The 24,701-nt window shown below is 42.6% G+C and overlaps 1 protein-coding gene across 1 annotated transcript; it reads right to left on the reverse strand.

Moving 5' to 3' along the window:
• FAM180A (family with sequence similarity 180 member A) lies at window positions 1-24,701 on the reverse strand. The gene is made up of 3 exons (XM_058023616.1): window positions 24,626-24,701; window positions 644-744; window positions 1-342 (listed from the first exon to the last, which is right to left on the reverse strand). Exons 1-3 carry the CDS (start codon window positions 24,699-24,701, stop codon window positions 1-3), a joined length of 519 nt encoding a protein of 172 aa, XP_057879599.1.

Below are 24,701 nucleotides of genomic sequence, written 5' to 3' on the forward strand. Positions count from 1 at the left end.
CTACGAGGGCTGCTTGCTGTAGGACAGCATCAAGTCGTTCTTCAGGGCTTTGTAGAGGTTGACAAAGGACTCAGCCCAGGTGTCCTTCTGGTGCCCCTGGGACTGGGCAGCTCTGTAGGCCGTGTAGACCATGGTCAGCACTGTCCTCTCAAAGTCCTCCTTCTTGAGGACCCTGGGGTAGGAGGACAGCCTGCTGCTCAGCCTGCGGATCTCCGGGATGCTCTTGGGGATGATCTCGTTGCAGATGGTGTCAAACTCAGCAGCCTTCCTCAGGGAAGCCAGCTCCTCATCCTTGATGGAGATCCTCTGACCTTTGTCGATGTCGAGCTCAGCTAAAAGAAACTGGTACAAAATCAGAACACAGAAAGCTATTTATTTTCTCCAAGAGACTCTAGACAGAGTACATGTCAATTAACAACATGTCCTTGGGTCTTTAATTTTTGTCAAATGAGGACAGCTGCACTGTCTGGAGGTGGGAGAGATCAGAAAGTTGCTGTGTGCTCCCATCTTTCTGGTGAACTATCACACAGCCTTGGGTTTACTGCTGGGATGAATAAAAGTGACACAAAGCCAGATAATGGATAACCCAATTATGGGCAGTACCTCCAGTCCTGGTTAAGGTTTAAGGAACCATATACTGAACCTCATAAAGCAGGACCACATCCTCCAGGGAGTTCTGTAACACTGGGTTCAGGAAGGCAGCTGACGACCTCTTGAATCTCTGAGAAGCTGGGAAAAGCACAGCTGGAAAACAGCAATGGGAAAAGAGAGGTTCCATAAGGTGTGCCAGACACTGACAAAAAGCAGCACTTTTCAACAGCAGAATCAAATAAAAAAAATGCCTCTTGCAAAATCTTGCTGTACAGAACAGCCTTTGGCTGTAAATGAAATGTCTGGCAAGGATTGCTTTGGCCTTGACTGACAAAGGATGGAGGTTAGCTGGATCCACAGGGTGCCTGACACAGGGTGCTTTGTTATCCAAGCCTGGGACTCTGAGCTGCACCATCAGAGGGGAAAGGAGTAATGAAAATGGCAGCATTAACATTGTCTGAAATACAGGCCCTTTTCCTGGATTCTGAAAGGGGAAATCAGTACTGATACTCAACAAAAATTACTTTATTTGGTCCATTCTTGTGACGGTGTTCACAGGGGTCTTAGGATGAGGGAAGAGACATAGATCTGACTCCATGTTTCAGAAGGCTTGATTTATTATTTTATGATATATATTACATTAAAACTATACTAAAAGTATAGAAGAAAAGGTTTCATCAGAAGGTTAGCTAAGCTAAGAATAGAAAGGAATGATAACAAAGGCAGCTGTCTTGGACTCTTTGTCTGGGCTGTGATTGGCCATTAATTAGAAACAACCACATGAGACCAATCACAGATGCACCTGTTGCATTCCACAGCAGCAGATAATCAATGTTTACATTTTGTTCCTGAGGCCTCTCAGCTTCTCAGGAGGAAAAATCCTAAGGAAAGGATTTTTCATGAAAAGAAGTCTGTGACACATTCTTCTACTGCCATTCTTCGGAGAGTCTACATTTCTCCTGGTTTCAATTGCCTAAAAGTTGATCTCTCCTTACTTATTAGATCTACCAGAGAGTAACCAGCTCATCTGTCCTGGGCATTTGCACTTGGAAGGAGTGACTCACCCAGATGTCTGTGTCACTTCACTGAGCCTGTTACCAGCTTAGACACAGCAGCTACATCCAGTGAGGTAATCCCAGCTTAGTGTGGCTCTAATACTCTGCAGTGTAATAACTGGAAAAAAACAGAGCCTGCTACCGTCAGGTATCTGTTCAGCACTGTGAAGTGCACTGCACTGTCACAGGGAAATGAGACAGGAAACAGATGGACAGTCCCTGAACTCAGCATCCCAGTGAAATACAGCATGTGTGGAAGCAGTGACCTGGACAGTCCAGGGTACAGAAAACATCTGATGCTGCTTTAGAGAAGACCTAAATGCTTTGAGTTATTAACTAGGTTACAAACCATCCATGTACTGTTAAAAAGTCTAAATTACTTTCAGAGCAGAAGGGAAAAAACTCTGTTTAATATTTTATTTGTATATTATTATTTGTATATTATTTAGATTTTGATGTTTGGGTAATCATAATTTGAATTTGTTGGATTTTTTTTCTAATATTCAGGAATAGGAAGGGTTTGGTTTTTTAACTTGCGCTTATGTGACTGTTGGTATGTTTCCCATAAACTTCATTTCTCAACTTTAACTCTGTTTGCCAATAGATAAATTTGGAAACCAGTCTAAGAAAAAAAGGAAACAAATTCCCCAAATTCTGATAGGCATTATTCCCCTGTCAAAATTCAGATTTTTTAGAGTTATGAGTAACACGTAATGTAACATGCAGCTTACTTTGAATTTTTGGAAGGTTTTAACCCGCCCTTCCTCTACCAGATTTTTTTCCATGAAACATTTTTACTGAATCAATTTTGCCTGGTTTTGCCAAAGTTCTTGTGATGGATTTTGCACGCTGACTGTAAAAAAACCTGAATATCATTTAAAGCTCTCTCTTCTATGCATGAAAAGAAAGGAAAAGGAAAAGGAAAAGGAAAAGGAAAAGGAAAAGGAAAAGGAAAAGGAAAAGGAAAAGGAAAAGGAAAAGGAAAAGGAAAAGGAAAAGGAAAAAGAAAAAAAGGCTGGAGCAAATGAAATTATTTTATGGAAAAGCTGTCCCAACTCTCTGACTACATGGTTCATCAGACAATTTGCCTCTTTGGGGTTACCCAAGAAGATCATATATATGAATTTGAATTCCTCTTAATGCAGCCCTGCTTCCTGCACCATTGGCAATTGCTGACTTTGTTATAGTTTGGCTTGTTAATGATATTTAAATTCTAGTAGAGCAAGAAGAGAGAAACCAGAGCCTCAGGACCTTTATTATCCTGCATATGGAAAATGAATCATGATAATGCTAGGTATGAAACAATTCCTACTTGATGATACAAAGGGTATTTTGGCCTTAAATTAGCTGGGAAAAAGTATTTTGTTGAATTTCAATGAACATTCTGTAGTTAGATAGAGTAGTTAGGATGGGTTTCAGCCATAGCTGCTCCATCCCTGGTGTTTCCCTCTCTTGCTCAGAGCTTTGCTCAGGCACACTGGAGCTGCTCCATTTTTTACTCTTGACAATTCAAGGATGCAACTGAGTGCGTGTGAAGCACTTGAAACTTCAAGCACTAATTGCTGAGTAATTAAAAACTTTTATTACTGGGCAATTAAAACTCTAATTACTTAGCAGCTGGCAGAAATCCAGTCCATAATGATGACAATTCATTTTTATCCCTTTTAGCTTTTAGATGCCCTTTTGGTGAAAAACAGCCTCAGAGCATGGAGTACCTCTACATCTGCAGATGATTTACATCTCAAATATCCCCTGAGCCATGGGAGAAGTGTCTGTGGCATCTTGCTTCAGTGCTGCCATGCTTCTTGTCATCACACTGATTGCTTTTAAGCTTCAATCCAAGCAGAGATTCCCACCATGGGGCTGAGCTGGGGGACACCAGCTTCAGCCCATCACCACTCACCCTGAAAACCTCAGCAAAGGAACTCTCACAAAAATGAATGCCAGGCTATTGACTTGCTGAGTCACAAGTAACACCTCAGGAAGAAGAAGGGTTTGTTAGGAGATTCAAAGGGACAAGGGCTTGGGGTACTCTGTGATGAGAGGGGATTTTAATGTGTATCAGAAGCACGCCAGCCTCTGTAGCATTGACTCCCTCGTCTCATTATCTCATTCCCAAAACACATTAAAGTATGTTACAGTTCTTAGAGACTCTACTCAGAAAGTCTTTCAGAGCTCGTTTGTATTTGTCATGGTTATCTGATTTTCCTGATCTGCATTTTATTCAGTCCTTCCCTCTCTCTTCCTACCTGCTCAGTAGTCAAATCCTTCCACCCTCACTCCCTCCACAGTCCTCTCCATGAATTCAGGAGTTCCTCCAAGTCTGTATGAACACTTGGAGCAAGCAGTCTGATTTTCATTGTACTGACTTGACATGTGTCAGCTAAGTACAAAAGCTGAGATACAGAAAGATTTTTCAGTCAGTTTCTGCATTTAATGATTGCAAATTCCACTTGAAGCTTTTTTACTGACTTTTACTTCTTCCTGCATTTACTTCCATCTCTGACATGAGTTGTCTGGGGACATCAAAAAACAGTAGCAGAGTTTATAACCCTTTACTAATTTCTTTTTCAAGGCACTTCTCTATAAAGCTCTTAAGCAACTGGAGATGCAGAATTTATGTTGTTGCATGATTTTATGTTCCTATTGCAGCCAATTCATTTCAATGGAATGAACATCTAAGGAGCAGAGATTCCCAATTAGTATTGACAGAGAAAGCCAGTGAAGTCAGTGGAGAGTCTCCAACTGATTTATTGTTTTTATTTCTCTTACAAATGTGTTAAGACATCTCCAATGTAGATATGGGCACTTCTGTCTCAAGGGATGATCTGTCATGTAACAAAAAACTTACGATTTACAGAGACAAGTTAGGAAAAATAAGCCTTTCATTGTGCTTACTGAAAACATTTCTATTGTATATCTATATATAACTGCTCATCCTCTTCCAAATCCCTTCTGCAGAGGGGCCCTGGGAGTTCTTCCTTGCTGTCTGCTCAGGGCTTAGGGCTGGATCAGAGAGAGCAGCATATCTGAGCACAGGCACCCCCTCCAGGCCCCCCTGGCTGGCCCTGCTTGGCCTGGAGTGCATCACCACTGCCTCTCCTGGGGACTGCAGGCAGCCCACACCTCTCCTGATAAGGATGGTTAAAAGTGCCCTTCAAAACTGGCACAGAAATCTCCATTTTCTCCTGGCTGCAGGAGCCCATCCAGCCTCCTACTGCTCTGTTGACTCAATTCCACAATTCCACTCTCTGACTCAATTCCACTCTCCTTCCAGACTACCCAAGCTCTTAAAAAAATAAAAAAAAAGCCATGTTTGCCAACTCATTGACCTGCTTCTAACCACTTAGGTAAAGCATCTTCATGGCTTAAACAAAACATCGCATTTGAGGCTGACAATAGCCTCATTTTAAAGATGTTTTCATCTCTCTTAAGAGATTCTGCCAGAATCTCCTGCACTTCATTAGCTGTGTGGTAAATATTTGTGATCCTCTCCCAGGTTTTCCCTGCAGTTTGATTGGTGAGGGTACAGATGTTTAGTTTTGCTTCCCAGTCCGTGCATCTGTTCATTATTTCCCAGTTGCTTCCTGTGCTGTGTTTGCTCAATAAGCACAGAGCATAGCTGCAGGAGTTCTCAGTTATTTGTGCATCATCAATGCCCTTTCCTTCCCCTATGAAAAGGTGTGAAACACAATTTGGGACCAGTACAGACCATTGCTCCAAAGCAAGTACAACTCCCCAGGGCTCTATGGCCTGAACAGTTTAATTGGGGCTAAGACTCAGAAGGAATGATTCTAATTGCTTTATCTCATTGCTTTAGAAGGACACCTTTCATGAAGGACAGGAGGAGCACAGGAGCAAGAAGGACTTCATTCTTCAAGATGGATTCAAGTTTTTGCCAAAGAAAAAAAACAAAACTCAGCGTTGTCCATAAAGAGATTGTATAGGCAGATACATCAGCCATTATAATTAATGCCATGCAAAAAATGATGAGTGGTCCAGGCTGCCTGAATCCATTTTATTGCAGAGACTGCTGGGCAGTTCCTAGAAGCTGTTGTTTTAGATTTTAGGGCAAATGCCTGAAATGCTCACAAGAGGATTCTTTACTGTGTGGGTGACTGCACACTGGAGCGGATTGTCCAGAGGGGTTGTGGAATCTCCTGCACTGGAGATATTTAAAATTGTCTGAACACAATCCCGTGCCATGTGCCAGAGAGGTGGCACCAGGTGACCCACTGGCCCTCCCAACCTGGCCCTGGATCTTTCTGGAATCATCTTTCTGGATGATTCCATAACTGTGTGGAAGCAAAGGTTTGAACGCTCCTTGACCAGGCTGTGCAGAAGAGAAGAGGACATGAGTGTCAAAGTTTGCATACACTTGAAAAAAGATTTTGTTTCATGTTTCTCTTTGATAACCTTGCTTCTGAGGGCTTGCACACAGACCAGAAGTATCTTTTATACATGAAGAATTTTATTTCTGTCTAATGACACTTTGGTGAGTCCATGCTGAGTTACTTCATTTGAATTGTTACTCCAGAGGGAGTAACAACTCACTATTCCCTATTTGCTGCCTCAGGCTAACAGGAAAATACCCTTGAAGATACCTTGAAAATGGTACCTTTACCATTCTGCAGTGGTGTCAAAAGCTGCACTTACACCAGGGTGAGGGGATGTTAACCTGTGACAGGTGTGCCAGGCAGTGAAAGTGGTAATGTAAATCACAAAAAGGGCAGGATTATTAAAGGATTAATGTGTTTTATGCATTTTATTCCTTGTCCTGTGCTTGGCTCATCCCCAGAACATAAGCTTTGGCTGCACTCCCTCTCTTGTTTTGCCTTTCTGTATCAAAACTGCTATATCAGAAATCATTGAACACTTTGTCCCAGTCCAGGAGAAATTGGCAGACTGGGGATTTGGAGGAAGAATAAGGGGAATAAAATAGGAGGAATCACATACAAAATCCTAGAGAGACAAGGAACAAAAATTCTGCAGTGCTACAGTTAAGCATCTGAAATTTGTGTCTGGATTTGCAGTTATTGACATAAGTAGCTTCTATGACAACAAGTGCAATGCAAGGACTTTTATCCAATTTTGATACATTTAAATCTCCATCATTGGGGGATTAATTCCCAATGCCCCTTCGGAGAACACAGCAGTGGGATGGAGAAAACATTTTAATTACAAAACAACATGAATTAGCACATGTTTAAAAGCAGCTACCAAGAGAATATCCTCTTTTTGCCCTCAGTTCATATCCTTGCTATCTTAGCTCCTAAGGCTAAACTTAATTCATTGCTGTTGACTAAAAGTGGGAATAGACATTAGCATCATATTTAGTTATTAAGAAAAAAGATACGGTTAAATGAAAGGCTTTGACTTGAAGAGTTTTGTTAATAAGGATGTAGGAAGTAGATCTCCCTACAAAAGTTGGCAACAGGCAATACTGTTCTTAGGAAAAAAAAAACCAAACCAAACTTTAAAACACTTAAAATTAATAGCAGATTGTATTTAATTCCATAGTGCAACATATTATCAGTTTTTTTCAAAGTAAGCTAGATTTTACTAGTTTATCTCCTTTTAAAGAAACAAACACATTCTGAAAGGGTGTCTCAGTTGCATAAAACAGAACCCATTCCTACCTAAAATTTCTGCCCTTCATAAATGACCTGAGATATGTGAGATTAGATTAATGTGCAACAGAATTCCCATTAAAAAAAATAGAGTGGTAATAGCCTGTCTAGCTATTTGGCACAAGTAAGAAATGCAAAAGTGCATTAGAAAGACAAAAAAACCCATTATGCTTGTAGAAATGGATATTGCTAGAGAAGAAAATGGTTTGCCTGAGCCTGTGTTTGTGAGAGGTGGAGGATATTTACATTCATGGCTTAAGTGAAATGGTTTCAAAGATATCACGAGCACCAACCAACTAAAATGGTCTGAGAATTTATTCCCTCATATGGAATTTCCATTATGCAGCATTTTCACCTGTTCCCAGGCTGAAACAATGTATGCTGTGTTATTTATTCTTCCCTTGGTGTGATAAGGAGGGGTGCCCACCTGGAATTATTTATGCTCATAAGAAAACACTCCAGTCAGCCAGGAGAGGCCTTTAATATGTTGGAGCAAAGTCACTGCAGAAGGTGTGAAGAGAAAAAATGCACCCAGAGAAACTGAAGGAAAGAAGAAGTGAAATAGATAATTTTCTTATCCTCCAGTTTGCTGCTATATTAGCACAAACTGGGACTAGACAATGGCAAAAACTGTGTGAGTGAAGGGCAGCAATAAAGGAAAGAAATATCAACCCTGCTCCACATGTTTAACTCACAGGCAATAAATAATTGTGGTAACACAGTTAATTTCAGGCAGAGTCAGGAAATGGGCAAATACTTTTTCTTCCTGTCTTCATTGCAGAGCCACTTCTCCTTCCTGTACGTGTTGCTCACAATGGTTCACATCCAAAGGAAAGACACCAAGCAGTCTTAATTAAACCCATTTGAAAAAGTTTCCTATTTCACATTTCCTAGTTTCCTACAAATCAAGAGGCAAAGGGATACAAAGCTGTTCCAATCTGCTCCTATTTCTCCCAGGAGGCAGCAGAGAAGGGAGTGAGGGAAGGAAGGAACAAATACAAGAAATGCAGCAGGGTGTTTGTGCTTGGCGCTGAGCTGTGGGGAAACACCGCAGGAGCAGAATGAAGCAATGGAGAGAGAACAAAGGAAACCAGAGCTCTGCTTCATGGGAAAAGACAGAACTGCAGCAGCTCCAAGAGACGGATAATGAGATGATTGGCTCTCACAATTAAGGGATAACTATTGTGTGAATATTAAGAAAAGCTTCAGTGCTGTACAGTTATGTTATTGTAGTTCAGATGCCCTCTGTTCTCCCCACAGTTCCCTTTCCCCCCTGTGTTGCTGCCATCACACAGCCTGGGCTGTCCAGGACAGGTACAAAGAAGCTGCACAGGTGTCCCTGGCATGGGGCAGGGGGGAATGGAAAAGCTTGGGGGTGCTCAGGGGGGCAGCATGGCAACACCTGACCTCCAATCCAGTTACAAGAAAGCATCTCCACTGATAAATGGCAAAGAAGAGCTGACTGACAGGCTTTGGGAGGGGCCAGGGCTGGCTAATGCAACCCCAGGGGTATAAAAGACTGAGCATCCATCTTGAAGATGAACCAGCCATGTGGTATCTACGAGAGCAGTTCTCAACACTGCAACTTATTCCTTATGTAGTCCTTTTGTTGTATTTTTGTCAAGGTTTAATAAACCTATTTAAATTTTCAAAGTGAGCAGTTGTTTCTCACAGCACCAAATCACTCTCACCAGTTCTCTGCCCTTTTTATATCAACACCTCAGAGCCCAAAGGGGTGGGCTTAATCCTTGCACCACCTCCCAGGTGTGTATTTCCTCAGAGCTGAGTCACTAGGCAGGCAGAAAAGGTATTCACTCAGGAGTTAAGAATGGCTGGGTTTCCTTTGTGTCTTGGCAGGCAGAGGTGACAGCTTGGCAAGGGTTTTTCTGAGCCTGACCTAAGGGAGCTGTGGCTGCAAAGGGCAGCTCCTTCCCTCGGTGCTGACAATGCTTTGTGTGGCCACACAGGCACCTAAGCCAGGAATCTGCCCGGTTGTGAATGAAGGGAAAAAGCAAACAACAACAAAAAAAACAGTGCTAGTTTTCAGCTGTCTCACTTCACAACACATCTGCTACGCCAGCAGCGTTTCCACGTGTGAGAAACTCCCGGTGAGTGCAGTTGTGCTGTGTGCTTGCTGTAGCTGGTGATGATTCGAGTCCTCAGATGACCTAAGAACGGAAATCAGCCCTGGGAGGAAAAGCAGAAGCCCTTCCTCATGCCTGCACACCCTTGATCTAACCACCAGATGGATAAGATCCTTTTTTTTGTTGTTGATGGCCACCTCAACCTGCTAGAGGAGAGGGCTGGCTGCAGGACCATCAGCTGCCAAACACTTCATCCCCTTCTATGCTTACACCCCACTGAGATTTTAACAGAGGAAATTCAACTGGCAGAACGAATACGTAAATTTTTTTTCCCAGACTGGATGAAGAGAAAAGAATCAAAGGTCCAGTTTGAACCACAGACATAGCAGGGAGTAATATGAATTTTTTTCATGATCACATGACAGCTCAGAAATGCCAGGGACCCTGGAATTATTCACTTAAGCCATCTGTGAATGGTTTCACTAGCAAATAAATTCAAGTGTCTGACAGTGGCTCTAGGAGCAGTCTCTCTATTTTTATTTAATTAATGTATGAACTGCTTACACATATGAAACAACAAGGTACTCCTCATCCTCACTAAGTATGAGTATGACAGCTCAGAACTGAGGAGAAATAAACATTAGATTGACCATATCTTCTCACCCCAATTGGAAACAACCAGAAATGTCTTCCCTTTTTCTTCAGATTCCCATCCAAATTGAAACAAATGGTTAGGAAGTGAGTACATAAATACCAGTTTTCTGCTTCCTCAGCTCTGGGATTTCACTTGCTCTTCAAAAGCAGGGAAACCCCAGCTGCCTTTCCAGCTGTTCATTGAGCTCCAAATGTCAGTGCACCTGCTGGGTTTTCTTAATGACATGAATATGTGCTGGATGAGAGAGAGAATAGATCAGCCTTGCCAAGAAAACAACAAAAAAAGGGGTACTGGTTCCTTTTTGTACAAAAATGTATTATTTTTTGGAGGCAATGCCCTTTCAAATCATTGTATGATTTCTAGTAGTGTCAATAAAGGTAAGAAGTCTGAGAAAGGGATTCAAGACCTGAAGATGGATTTAGGTTTGTCTCTGAACTGGACTGCTACAGCTGCTTTGTTACATAAGCAGAGCATGAAGGATGGAAAGCTGGGCTGTATCCCTGCTGAGAGTCAGGGCAAACACATGTTTCTGCTGGAGAGGTGAGTGAGGATCAGCATGGGAAGACATCTATTCTGTCAAGTGCACACCTGTGTGCATGTCTGGGCCCCTTATGCTAATGTCTGCATCTCTGTGGGAATAATACTGAAATATTAGTGAAGCTCAAATATAATCCTCCACTAAACCTGATCAGGGGATTTCAATGTGTGCAGATATGATGTTGTGCCAAGACAGTCTTTGTGATATTGCCATAAACATAGCATGGAAATGTAAAGGATGAATGTAAAACAGGTTGGGTTTAGAGCTGCATCCCCCATTGCACAAATACACACATGGGATTTCCATTTTACAAAGCTGACATTTTTCCAATCTTGTTACTCCAGACTCTCCTAAAACCTGTCTATTTTGAGATCTTTCAGGTTTCAATATCTGCTGAAATAAAGCTGAGACTGACAGAAAACTGGATTCGCCATTAAATACAGAAAGCCTTGCTAAAACCTGGAATGTTGCAAATTGTTTGAGGCTGCTGGACACTGGGTGAGATCCTCAGATTACCTGAGCTTGCACCAGCAGCCTGTGATGCTGCTCTGCTGGCAGCCAGGCCACAGAGAGCCCTGTGCTGTGAGAGACACAGAGGGATGTGGGATCACAGAGGAGACAAGAACAGTAGAGTCAGGGTTACAGAAATCTTACAGCCAACAGAATAACCCAAATATCCTGTTTCCTGAGGAGAGAGACCGCAAAGGCACAAAATGCTGACAGCTGTGCCTGAAGTTGATGGAAATTCAAAACCTTTCTCAGTCCCTGCCCCTACAGGTGCCATCTCCCAGTGGCTCCCTGCCAATTTTTATTTGTATTTGATGTATTTGATTCAGTGCTCTTCTTCCTTAATGTACACCCTCCTCTGGAGCCATTTGATCTGAACTTGTAAAATAGATTTTGGCTTATGGGAAAATAATGTAAGTAAACGTTTAAGGAAAAAATGACCTCATCTTCTAAATTTAGGATGAATAAATTTAGAGAAAGGGAGGAAGGCCTGATTTCCACAAAACTCTTTAGCATGCTGCTGACTGGAACCAGCTGGGAGTCAGTTCCTTGGTTTAACTCTTCTGTGTGTGAGGACTGTGTGTGAAGGCATTGTTAATGTGGAGAAGCACTTAAAGATGCTGTGATACTCATTGTAAATCTCATCCTGTTGTTTTCTGCATTTGGGCTTTCCCCTTGCTAGCTCAGAGACTCTGAGGCTTGCATAATGAAATGAGCTTGCTTAGCAAGGTTTTGTTGGTCTGTGGGTTACATCCTGCTGGGGTAAAATCTTCTGGTCCATCTTGCTTTGGCCTACAGAATCACTCCTTGCCAAAGCTGGACTTCAGCATGTGATCTACCTGCATGACAGATCTTCCTCAGCTTTTTAGTGATGGTGACCTCCCAGCTAAGCTTACAGACAGCACCTGGTTATGAATATGTGATTGATACCCATCTTACATCATCTTTACATGGTTTCCTTTTGTCAAGTTTGGGTAATCATTGTCAGAGATGCTGGAGGTCATTTGTAGGGGTAGACTGACATTTAGTATGGCCACAAAATAAGGCAGGGACTACTTGTCTCCTTATTTATAATTCCAAATGCTAGCCCCATTAATCTTCAAGTTCGGCTTTGACCTCTGAGTGCCAAGGATTAAGGATGGATGAAGGAGAACGAAAACTAACTTGTCATGGCTGAGCTCCCTGGATTAGTAGCTGTTAACCACTTTGGTGGGTCACAGAGACAGGCTGCCATGAGCCACTGGTTTGTTGTGAAAGGAACGCTCAGAAGGTGATTTATAACTTTGCCTGAATAATACATGTGTTAATTTGTCAGCAAAAGCACCCAGAGGGAAATGCACTGGGCTCAGTAAGGCACAGTTTGCTCCCAGCTGGAACTGCAGTGGGAAGGACTGGCACCCTTTTCCACCTCAACAGGCAGACATCCAGGGGCTGATGAGCTCCAGCCTCAGGTCCAGCAGAGGATATATCATATATATCCTCTGGTAGCACGAATTCAGCCAGGAGGGAAAAGCTCCTGGGGGAACATCACAAGAGGGTGTGAAAAGCCAGCTGGGCATGTGTTCCAGATTGCAATGCAAGATGTATTCCACTACCATCTGTATGGCAGATTATCTTTTGTCAAGTGGGCAGTTTGCCTTATCTCTCTCTCTCTGAGTGACCACAATTGCTCCTCCCTTGGGAGGGGACATCTGCTGATAACAGACTATTGAATGTCACTGCATGGCTGATAAGAACTATAACACCCCATTGGGAGATGCTCCGCCCAGAGGGAGGAGCCAAGCATTGCTACCCAGATATAATCCAGAGGTTTTTGAGACACCAGCACGGCTTTCTCCACTGGATTCCCCAGAGGAACAGCTGCCTCTCCTTCCACTGGATCTTCAGAGATACATCCTTCTCTACAGAATCCCCTTGCTCCAGCAGAACCACCCCTGACACTCCAGGAGGGCTGCAGCCACAATTCCAATTGTACTGCTACCAACACCCTGACCCACAGGGTGTCAGGTTGCGTTCTGACTCTGTCAGTGTTGTTCTAGTGTACTGCATTGTTTATCCTTTTATTTTTTTTTTTCTTCCCTATTAAAGAACTGTTATTTACTGCTCCCATATTTTTTGCCTGAGAGCCCCCTAATTTAAAATCTATAGCAATTTGGAGGGGTGGGGAGGGTTTACATTCTCCATTTCACGGGAGGCTCCTGCCTTCCTTAGCAGACTCCTGTCTTTCCAAACCAAGACAGCATGACACACATTTCCATCTTTGATCATTAAAACAGAAAGGGACTATTTAAGACACGTGACAAGTTGGTTACACTGCTGAATTTGTGCATGTAGAAACTGAGCTCTTTGCCTTGATGGTGATATTTTACTTCAGAGTCCCTCTGTGTTCCTTTGGAGGATCTGTGCAGATGTTTTTTGGCTCTGGCATTCCCTTTGGCTGGAGCACACTGGCTGTGAGCAGCACACACAGGGAGTGGGGCTGACAGAACTGGGTGGTGATGGATTGATGGGCTATGGCACATGCAGTTAGTCATTCAGGGCTTGAAGGGCATCCAGAAATTCCCAGCAAGTGTCCAGCAGCCTGCTCCCAAAATACAGCTTCTGGCTGGGAAAGGAGCATCTTTCTAGGGAAACACAATTTGTTATGGTATCCCTAACACTTAGGTATTTACCAGGCACATTCTTCAAAACAAGACTTCATCAGCTGAAGCCCACAGCACTTCCCTGCTGTGAACATGGAAAATACAGCACCATGGCAGCTCTACTGCCCAGCCTGTGTCACTGCCCCATCTCTCTCAGTCCCTCTGCTAAACATCTCCATCCTGCTCTCTGCCTTCCTGCAGGATTCCCTCCATCCCTACAATGCAGCAGCGCCCAGGCCTCAGCCAAGTGGCTGCTGGCTTCCCTCAGAACAGCAGGATGGTTTTAGGGAGAGATCAGATGCTGTGATGCCAATTCATTTAACCCTGGCTTTTCCCAGACGTTCTGTGTGTCAACAGAGCCACATCATCATCACCATCATCATCACCATCACCTTCTCCTGCTGGAGAGCCCAAAGGGCAGGCACACAGTGTCCCCTGCCACTTGGGCCTAACTGGGGCTGGTAGATCTGACTTTTGCTGATTGCATCTGATTCCTGATATGGGATAGCCCAGTGTGGAAAAATCTTTGGATACTTTTCTGTCCTTGTTCCTTTGTGAGGACCCAGCTGAGCTTTATGTTTGCTAAGTACTGGTCAAGGTAGGGCAGCCCCTCTGAGTTCTGTTTATTAAAAACCTGGCAGTAGAAAGCAGCAGAACAAGTAGTGTATACATTTTTTATCATTAGACTATTACCTTCCAAAACTTTCTGCCAAATTGGCATGGTAATCTAGGAAAACAGAAGTTGCTGCAACTATGAAAAATACATGGTTTCACTCAACACATGCTGTACTATATTAGGAGGTCCACAAATAGTGTTTAACTGGAAATGGAGTTCGTTCGGTGCCAAGGCATGAATAATTACATAAATAAAAAATGAAGCATGTTTTAAATGTCTTTTATTTTAAAAGAGGGCTTTAAACATGAACACTTCTCTGAGACATAAAATCTGTGCTTAATAAATAAATTCAATAAACACTTTGTGTTTCTTCAGAGTCAAGCATAAACAAAACAGTAATGTCAATGCTGCGAGCATTATGAAAACCAGGGAGAAAACTGAGGGCTTTCAAAACTTGATCCATCCCTCCAGGGACTGATAGGGAGCTACAAGGACTTGTGCAGTTGTGGTGCTGTTTTTATGACTGATGTTAATGGGAAATGCTGTAAAACTGCAAGATTCCTGCAGCTTCTGTGGAATAAAACTAGGCTGTTTCTTGGGCTGTGGCAAGAGTCTTTTTGCCTACATAGTGTGGAAGATCAAAGGGAGGGGTTAAAAAAAGTGAAGAAATCCTGCACGCTGATGATTCAGTAGCAGTAACTTTAATTTTCATACTGTGACTAGAGGTCAATTGCCCAGACTGGAAGCTCTCAGTATCCTGGTAGGATGAGAGCCTGTTGGGGACTAGAAGTAAACTTGAGTCCTGCTTACATGAGAAAAAGGCAGAGCCCCAAAGGAAAGTAGCCATTCCAAGAGGCTGAGAGGCAGATGGGTAAGATGGAGACCAGCTGTGGCACATGGGCATCTGCTGAAGTGTGGGTTCAAGTGAGGATGCATGCCATGCTGACAAAGGAGACAATGCTACTCTAATCTTGATGTGGTGCACTTTAGTATTTCCCATCCATATTCATACATTTTCTCTCTCTTTGCACCTTTCCTTTATCTTCATTTTTCCTCTCCTTTCCACCATTTTCATTTTTACCTCCACCCTTTTCTTTCTCAGCATATCTGTCCTTTGCCTTTGCCTCTGTTTCCCTCTCTGTGGCTCAAACAATCTCTGCCAGATTGGAAAGCCTCTGCTCTTCCCAAGACAGAGATCAGAAGCATCAAGGTCATTTTTGTGGCACACCACCACCTGCCAAATGGATGGAGATGATTAAATCCCAATGTTCTGGCTTGCAGCAGATATCCACATCCACTTCTTGCTCTCTTTACAATTAGGCAGAACCAGTCTGAAGTGTTTTGCTTCTCCTGTGTCAGGCAGGTGCCACAGAAGCTCCCATGAGTTTGGGTCACCAAGGTGAGACTGAATCACAGCATTGTTCTTCCACTGTTCCATTTCCTCCCAAATAACCTCTGAGCACTCAACAACTTATTTTTCCCTTTCTCAGCATCTTTTTTTCAGCTACCCACCTGGCTCCTCCTGAGCAGAGGGACACTCAGTGGTTTGGAGCCTGGCTCCTGGCTGCTGACCTGGATTCCCTGTGGCCAGGGAGGAATTTCCAGAGGCCCAGTGGTATGCAGGCTGCTCTCAGGGGAACTGGGGGGCTGCCAAACCCAACCAGCAAACTGGGCCAGGAAAGGCCTCACATATGCTTTCACCAGAGGAAAGGAATGCTTGTGGAAACTGGGAGTAGTGGAGCTTTTTTAACTTTGCTTCTCTCCTCCTCCCACTCTCAGCCTCCAGCCCGGCTCTGAGCCTGTGCTGTAACAAGCCCTGGGACAGGAGAGAAGGGCACGCAGGTTATTGCTGCAGCCTGAGCACCTCAGGGAGGGTGAAGGGGGTTACTGGCTGAGGACTGGGCCTGGCAACAGCACAGTCTGTGCTGCAGATTGGGGCTGGTTTAATGTATCTGGATGAGCAAGCATGCTGTAGGGGATATATCGTAAAGCTGCCATCGCAACTCTCAAATTAAACAGAATTTGGGTCTAATGAGAGAGAGGCACAACAGAGACATATAGGATCCCTGCACTGACTTTCTTCCCTTCCAGTTAGAGGGAAAACCCCAGAGATAACAGTGCCCTTAGGGGTTTTTGGTTTGTGTTAAATAACAAGAATAACAAGTGTCATTTGCTGCTTATTCTCAAGCTGCCTTTTTTTTTTTTTTTTTTTTTTTTTTATTTTAATGATGCTCTGTGGCATTCACATTCTCTGAAAAATCCCTTCGCCGAGGATTTTTCTCCTGGGAAGCTGCGAAGCCTCAGAGAAAAACGAAAACAATAATTATCTCATTTGCTTCTCCTGTGTTGTGCTCATGTGGAACTTGTTTGGAAATTGTTTATCCAACAGGTGGTTGTTTCATTGGTTGCTGATGTGGGTTGTTTTCACTGATTGGCTAATCAGTGCCAAGCTGTGTCAGGATTCTGGAGAGAGTCACGAGGTTTCATTATTATTTTTTAGCATTCTCTAAGTATCCTTTCTGTATCCTTTAGTATACTTTAATATTGTGACCTTTAATATAATATAGTATCACAAAATAATAAATTAGCCTTCTGAGAACATGGAGTCAGATTCATCGTTCCTTCCTTCATCAGGGCACCCCATAAATGCAATAATGCTTTGATACATTTCCCCCTCTGCTTCCCAGCACCTGCTCTCTGTACAGCTGACCCTGCATCACCTTCACCCATGCCAGTGCCATTTTGCTGATAAACCCTTTAAATAACAAATGCCTGCTTTGGGTTGGAAAATTTTTAAAAAGCAAGGAGACAAAATTTCAAATAATGAATTGTGACCTCACTCCTGAGAGCAGAAAAACTATTGTTGACTTTGTCATGCTGGTTTGCACGCTGAAGTGCTTTTGAAGTTAATACAAGGGCCAGGTTTGTGCCCTTCAAGCCACGACACTCTCAGAGCTCCCTGTTTTGCTGCTGCCAGGTCCATGTACCCAGCTAGCTTCTCTGCATCCTGGATGGACTCAGCTCCCCTCAGCAGAGCCCTGGGCTGCAGGACATTCACAGAGCCCTGTGCCTGTGGGCAATCACCAGTTCCTCCTCCTGGGCTTGCCCCCTGGGTCCTGCCCTGCCTTGAACCCGGGCACAGGCACTGCTGCAGAGTTAATTGCTGCCCCACTCACTTCTTTAGCTCAGCAATTTACATCTTGCCTGTCACCAGCTGAATAATCAGAGCCTCTGCAGCCTGGTGATGTTCATTAAGGCCTGCTGGCTTCCCTTTCAATTAGATTGTACCATTCAGTGCGTCTGACAGGATTCCTTTCTGCCTGAGAAGTCATTACACTCCTGCTGGATTTGGCATGATCCACCCCAGGAAAACAAGAAAAAGCACTTTGTGCTTCAGAAACAGAATTAAAAAATAAAATAACCACAGCTATTAACAATACACACGACTAAACACACACGCAGCCATCCTGAAGAGATCTGGGGCAAGGCATTTAATGACTCTGTGCCTCGCAACAAAAAAGGATGCTAATATTTCCTCTCCTTAATTACACTGAAAGTTCTCTGGAGAAGGACTCAGATTGTTTACTCAGATTCTTTTTTATTCTGTGTGTTTGCATAATGCCAGGTGTAGGAGTGTGTTTTTTGCTGATGGAGTGACAAATCTATTCTTTGTCCCCCTAAAAGGAAAGAAGCCTAAAAGTTTCTTTCCTTGATTAAGCGAAAACCCTTTATAAGACTCAGAAGATTTTACCCCAAACTTAAGGATAGCTAATTAGACAAAAGCCCAAAAGCCTCACCTAGGCAATTCAATAGAAAAAGAAGAGAACAAAGAAATAAATTGCTTTTGTAAAGTGTTTTACGAAAAACCTCTTACACCTAACTCAGTTTTTCTGCATGTTATTTTGCCTTTTATTTAACCTTTTTGTTTCCAGCACTGCAACAGAAGTCATCCTGCTGATTTTTACGCCCCCAAAAGTAGCTAAGCTATCTTAGGTGTGTTATAGACCTCCAAAAGCTTATTAAGCTCAAAGAATTTACTAAAACAGCCAGGTACCATTGAGGGGTGTGAGCCCAGCATTTAAGGTAACCAGGAGAGCTCTCACAGTATTTTACACTCTTTTTATGAGCTGTTTCATTCACCACAGAGCTGCCTCTCCTCTGGAAGAGAACGCTGGCTGGCCCAGAGGCACTAAGGGCAGTGAGATGGTTGTTAGGGGTGAGGTGGAGGGAGATATTTCCAGGTGAAAGTGGGAGGATGAGCTTAAAGGGCAGGAGGTGTTTCCCAGATGGGCTTTGCTGGGGCAGGAGGAATTTGTGCAAACTCAGATCCCAGGACAGCTCCACCCCTGGAAATGGGGCACACAGATGTGACACTACAGCATGCAGGAATTCTGAGAAAGATGACCAAAGTGGCAGCAAATGTATGATTTACCAGCCCTCAGTCCTGGGATGGAACTGGGATCACCAAGAAGATTCTACAGGTGCCACTTTCAGCAAACTGATCTCATTAGGTCTAGGACATATCAAAGAGAAAACAGCTTTACTTCTTGTGTCTTCCTCTTGTTGTTTACTCAGGTTTCCTCAAAATTGTCTAGTTCCTGTCTCTTTTTAACTTTTACTGTGTGAGCAGTAAGCTTTAGCCATTTTTGGCTGCTTCCTGTGGTGAATAAAGTCTCAGAATCACTTAGATCCTTCCTTCCTAACAGCATGACTGCTTTTAAAGAGTACAAAATCCTTCTGTGATCTAAACTAAAATGTGAAAACTTCCATAATCTATCTTCCCTCTGATCTCATCAGAGCATCTTTCCCCCAGAAGAGCTTGGAAACTTTAATTTATTTTTTTTAGGCATCCTTTGCATGTCTTTCAGGTTCAGGTATCCACTGTGAATTCTGATTCAGGGATGATCCTCCATGCAGCTTAAATTAATTAAGTCTGGCCCTAAAGGAGCATTTGGGAAATCAGGGCCTGCTAGAATGGATTTTGATTACAGTCACAGCCCTGCCTAACTGGATATTTATCCTACCATGGTTAAAATCCATTCAGAGACTGTGATAGTCCAGCTACCTTTGCCACACCTAGCAGCTTTACTAAGAACTAGTGCAAAAAACTGAAAAACTTAAAACTAGTTAAAAAAAAGTAAAAACTAAAGCAAAAAGTAAAACCTGAAAGTAAAAACTAGTAAAAATCCTCCCCAGACCTTCTTTAGGAGATGACTTCGTTTCCTCACAGACAGAGTTGCAATATTTGGTGCAGAAATAATTTTCATCAGGGGACTCCAGCCCACAAACATGCATTCCCAGGAACTGATCAGACTCATGGAATGGACTCAGGGTAGGTGGGGAAAACCCCTGCAGGAGATCAATCACCTTTTGCAGCTCCAATGAGGTTGTTGGCATGGACCCAACAAGCAGGGAAACTGGGGCAATTGAGGCAGTTTTCCAAATGATCACGAGAGCCAAAGGAAAGGGAAATATTGCATTTTCTTCATAAGAAATAACATACTTTTCACAGCTAGGATTAGACAGAGTTGGTGCTGTTCCTTAGCATTTCATCTCTTTCATTTGCACCGCACATTTTAAGAATTGGATAACAAAGTCTTTATAGAAATTTATAGAAATTAAAAGAAGTTGGATAGACATTACAATCTAAAAATTTCTGGTAGCTGGACTGGCTGATGTAACCTTGTCACATATCCAATAACACTGACCATAACTTGGTTTACTGAAGGACCACTGGGTACCTAAATGTGTATGTGTTTGACCATTTTTGTTGCAATTACAGGCTGTGTTTGGGCCACATTCCCCTTGCTCATGCTCTCCAAGCCAAAAAAGTCACCCAAGAGTTGCTGTCAGTGGTGGGATCCCAGAAGCTGCTCAAGCAGGGAGTGCCTGGCTGTAGGGATGCAATATGAGATGCAGCAGGGAAGAGAGGGAAATAGGAAGAAAAGGAGTGGGGATAAAGGGCATGCTCTAATTTCTGAGGCACTCAATCTTTGCACACACACAAGAGATCACCAGCAACGAAATCACCACAGAGATTAGAAAATATCAAGCAGTGCTTCCTTACAAAAGTATTGGCTGGATTTCTAGCAACTGTGGCATTCACATTGTCTGGAAAATCCCTGCATCCAGGATTTTTCTCCTGGGAAGCTAAAAAGCCTTAGAGAAAAAGGAAAAAAATAATTATCTCATTTTTTTCTCCTCTGTTTTGCTTGACTGGAATGTGTTTGGAGATTGTTTACCCACAGGTGATTGTTTCATTGGATTCTGGTGTGAGTTGTTTTCACTTAATGGCCAATTGGGGCCAAGCTGTGTCAGGACTCTGGAAGAGGTGACAAGTTTTCATTATTATCTTGTTAGCCTTCTCTAAGTATCCTTTCTGTATTCTCTAGTATAGTTTAGTATAGTATACTTTTATATAATATAGTACCATAAAATAATAAATTATCCTTCTGAGAACATGGAGTCAGATTCATCATTCCTTCCTTCATCTGGGGGGAACACAAATACAATAAGCATCAGCCAGTCTCTTCTACACTTCTACACAGTCTCCCCTCTCGTTTCCCTGCAGAGCTGCCAGCCTGCTCAGGCTAAGCCCACGAGCAGAAGTACCAGGCCAAAGTTGCTCAGGCAGCAGCTGCTCCATCACCAAACCCAAAAACAGCTCCCACCACACCAAATACTGAGAGTCTGCAATGTTGCAGGGAAATTGAAGAGGACGGACTTTCTGCTCTTTCAAGCAATTCCTTCTGCAAAAAAAGCTTTAAGGAGAGCAGACTGTTCCCCTGGTGCTCTCCAACAGCCATTTCACTCACACCAGCCACTAGAGACTGGGTAGAAAATAATGCACATGGACCAGAGAGATCTGATGGGACTGTAGTGATGCTTTTGAGGTCTGGAAGGAGCAGCACAAAAACTCCCCAAAAGCATGAGACCTCTGTGGTGCTGATATATCCTTTTGACAGTGATTGGTGAAAAGCATTCTACCTTCTTATTTTATGTTTTATTTTAACATTTCCTTTTCCAGCCTCCACTGAGGGGTGAACTCACCCTTGCTGCTGCTCCTGCACTGTCCAAAAGCCACAACCATAGTAAATCTGCATCTTCCCACCCTGAGCAAACACACAGCAAGGATGCTACTGTTGTGTGTCCCATTTATTAGAATCAGGCAGCCTTTACAGCAAATAAACTCCTGCCAGCTGAGATGTGCCAGTAAGGATTGCCTTAGGGTTTCTCCTCAGGGAACAGACAACTCTTGTAAGGCTCATAAGGCTGGCTTCTGCTCTCCAGTGGATTGGTACTTCTCAAAGTTTGATGGAAGCAACCAGCAAGCAGTGACACAGGTTGCCATGGCTTCATGGAAGGGTTTTTTTTTTGCTTATTTTTGTTGTTAAAACCCAGGATTTGTTCCTTGGTTTCTTCAGAAGAAACATATCTTTAAATCTGGAATTCTTATTTGGAACCTGAAGAATTTATATAATCTCACCTATTTTTTATAATTTAGAATTTATATAATCTCAACCTCTGCCATTGCATAGGGAATAATACTTAGTCAGTAGAGACTTGTAATTAACTTTTTTCTTTACCTTTTTTCCCTAGACAGAAGGTCCACAAAATCTGAGAGGATACTTCCATGCAGCTGAGCCCACAGAAGGCTCAAGGAAACTTGAGGTGATGACAAGAAAATTATTTCATCATCATTCAGTATCTTTTCTTTGTTATTTTAAACACACCCATCCTAGGGAGTAAGTTTTGCCTATGACTTCTGGACCTGTATCCACAGCTCAGTTGAGGCAGGCTCAATTGAGAAGTGTGTGTGAGATTTTCAATGCAAAAGGCTGAGGCAGTTTAAAAAGAAAAAGGAATGAATAAAGCCCTCTGTTTTCCTGCCAGAAATGTTTTTCTTTTTTTCTTTTTATTTTTTTTCCCCACTCATTGATGCTTCCAATCAAAGGGAAAAAGGAGTTCGCAGTCAGCACAAGTGTGTTCATCTTTTCTCATGCCTGAGTTCTTCTTGAGCCAAAGCTTGAATGATTGGTTACAAGGGCTGGGGATCCCAGGCTGCCCCAGTGCTTCCCATGGAAAAATGGCCAGAGCCAGACATTGCTGTATACAATATTGACTGCTCATTTCTGCTGCAGACCACAGCTGCTGGCAATTAAAGCAAGGCCTTTGCCCCGCTGTTTGTAAACAATATGGATGACAAGTCAACATGGAGATGACACACAGATCTGTCTTTCATTTCCCTCACACCAGATGCTGATCTGTCTTTGGGTTTTCACTGCAAAACTCAAATCAGGACTCGGATAAGGCTTAAATGACTGAAGTTTAACCTAAACAAGGCTCAGTTGTCATTTGCGGAGGGAGGGAAGAGCTCTGAGTAGGCAGAAGAATGTGTCATTGCTCAGTACTCAAATTTTATCCTAGGTTTCTAAGCAATTCAAAAATTAAGACAGTGCTTGGACCCTCTCAAGGTACTGCAGATTTGGTTGGGTTGACACACAGTTCAAGGGAGTGAAGGTTCAGTTACTGCTGAAGGAGTTGTGCCTCTAATACACCTTTAGAGCAGAATAGTCCCAGCAGATGTGGAAAAGAAACCTGGTTTCCTCCTCAGAAAATGCCTGCACACACTATTTGTGACAACTGAACTCCTTATCACAACAGGGAATGAATCTTCTCTTCCCTCTGAAGCCTCCAAAAATAAGTGCTAGAGCTTCCAGCTTGAAAAAAAAAAAAAAAAAATCTGCTTTCCCAAAAGGCACAATATAGAGTTCTGATGTTTTTCTTTAAATATTCATGGTGATTAAAACTGAACTTTAATAGTTGCATGAATTCCTTTTAGGGTTGTGATGTTGTTTAATTAAAATGAGTGTGTTAGCAAAAGTGAAGGATATCCTTAAACTGAATAGTGATTATTACATGAAATTGAACTCCTTTTTCTTAATTTTTTTTCCATTTCTTAGGCAATGTGACATCATTCTTCCAAAGGGTGGGGCTGTGGGGTTTTTTTATTAATATATACAGATCTAGTTCTGATTTTCTCACATTTTTGTGTCACCCCTGGAACAACAAATTCTTACCTACAGAATTACAGGATCTTATGACAAATATTGGTGCTATTTCCAGTCTTATACCAGAAGAGAAAAGTGAGGTACATGCAGGTACAATGACTCATGCAATATCAGCCAAGAGTCTGATGAAAAAGTTGTGGAAAGAACTTTTACCATGGTGAGCCCCAGGCCAAAGCCCTGCCAGTCAGCTCCCACTAACAGGGATTTTTGAAAGGAATAATTAAGCACTGTAAGGAAAAATTAAGCAGCCTGAGCTGGATTGTTTAGCTCTTCATTCATTCCCTCAACCATTCCCTCTACTACAAAATCAAAACCAAACCCAAATGTCAGACTGGACTGGTACCAGCTATAATGAGGAGACTGGAATAGGGAGGAAGGCATTTAAATGCTCTTTTTTTTTTTTTTTAGCAGGCTCTGGTTCCTTTAAATGTCTGTGAATCTCAATATCAGAACCAAAGAAATCTTTTGGGAGGTGTTTCCTTTCTCCACTTCCAGCAGCTCCTGAACCAGTGCCAAATACCAGAGGAGAGAATAAAACCAAAAAAGGGAAAGGACATCATCACCAGCTTTGAAGCAAGCATCTCCTGTGCCATCCAGCAGTCCCCAAACATTCCATAGGCTGCTGCCACACTTTAAAAAAATTACAAATATGTCACAGCTGTGTATTGTCACACTGGCAGCTGAAGCCTGATAAGACACCAGGTCACCTCCTCTGTGTCACCTGTGCTCCCCTGCCAGGGTAGGGCAGCAGCATTCCCAGGCACCTTGCACAATCCAGGCATTCTTTGCTTTACTATTGCCAGGTATCTTCCTGCCAGAGCAGATTATGCCACCTGGGACTGCACAGGATTTCACTTTAAGGTTTCATAAGCTATATTTTTTTTTTGTTAATGCAGGAGAAAAATGAGAAAGAAGAAGGGGAAAAGTGCAAGAATGTAATTCTGGTTCTTGGGCTATTTTATATAATTTTTTTAATAACAGAATACATATATAATTTTACCTTTTTGCACTTTTCATGTGTATTTTTTATTTATCTATATATTTTTAGCTGACCTGTTTAGCAGAGAAAAAAAAATCCAGAGTTGGAGGGAAAAATTATGATTGTATATATACAGATATATATATATATATATATAATATATATCTATCTACATAGATGTATAATGCAACATAATTTGAGACCAAATCTACAACTGAAATTTTTCCCTTAAATAGTTTTTCAGGTTGAAATCTTACCTCTGCTCCATCTGTGGGTGACAGTGGCATAAGCACTGCAATAGAACAGCAGCAGCACCAGAGTCTTCCAAAGCAT

Source organism: Melospiza georgiana, chromosome 4 (assembly GCF_028018845.1).
Source record: "Melospiza georgiana isolate bMelGeo1 chromosome 4, bMelGeo1.pri, whole genome shotgun sequence".
NCBI classification, from domain to species: Eukaryota; Metazoa; Chordata; class Aves; order Passeriformes; family Passerellidae; genus Melospiza; species Melospiza georgiana.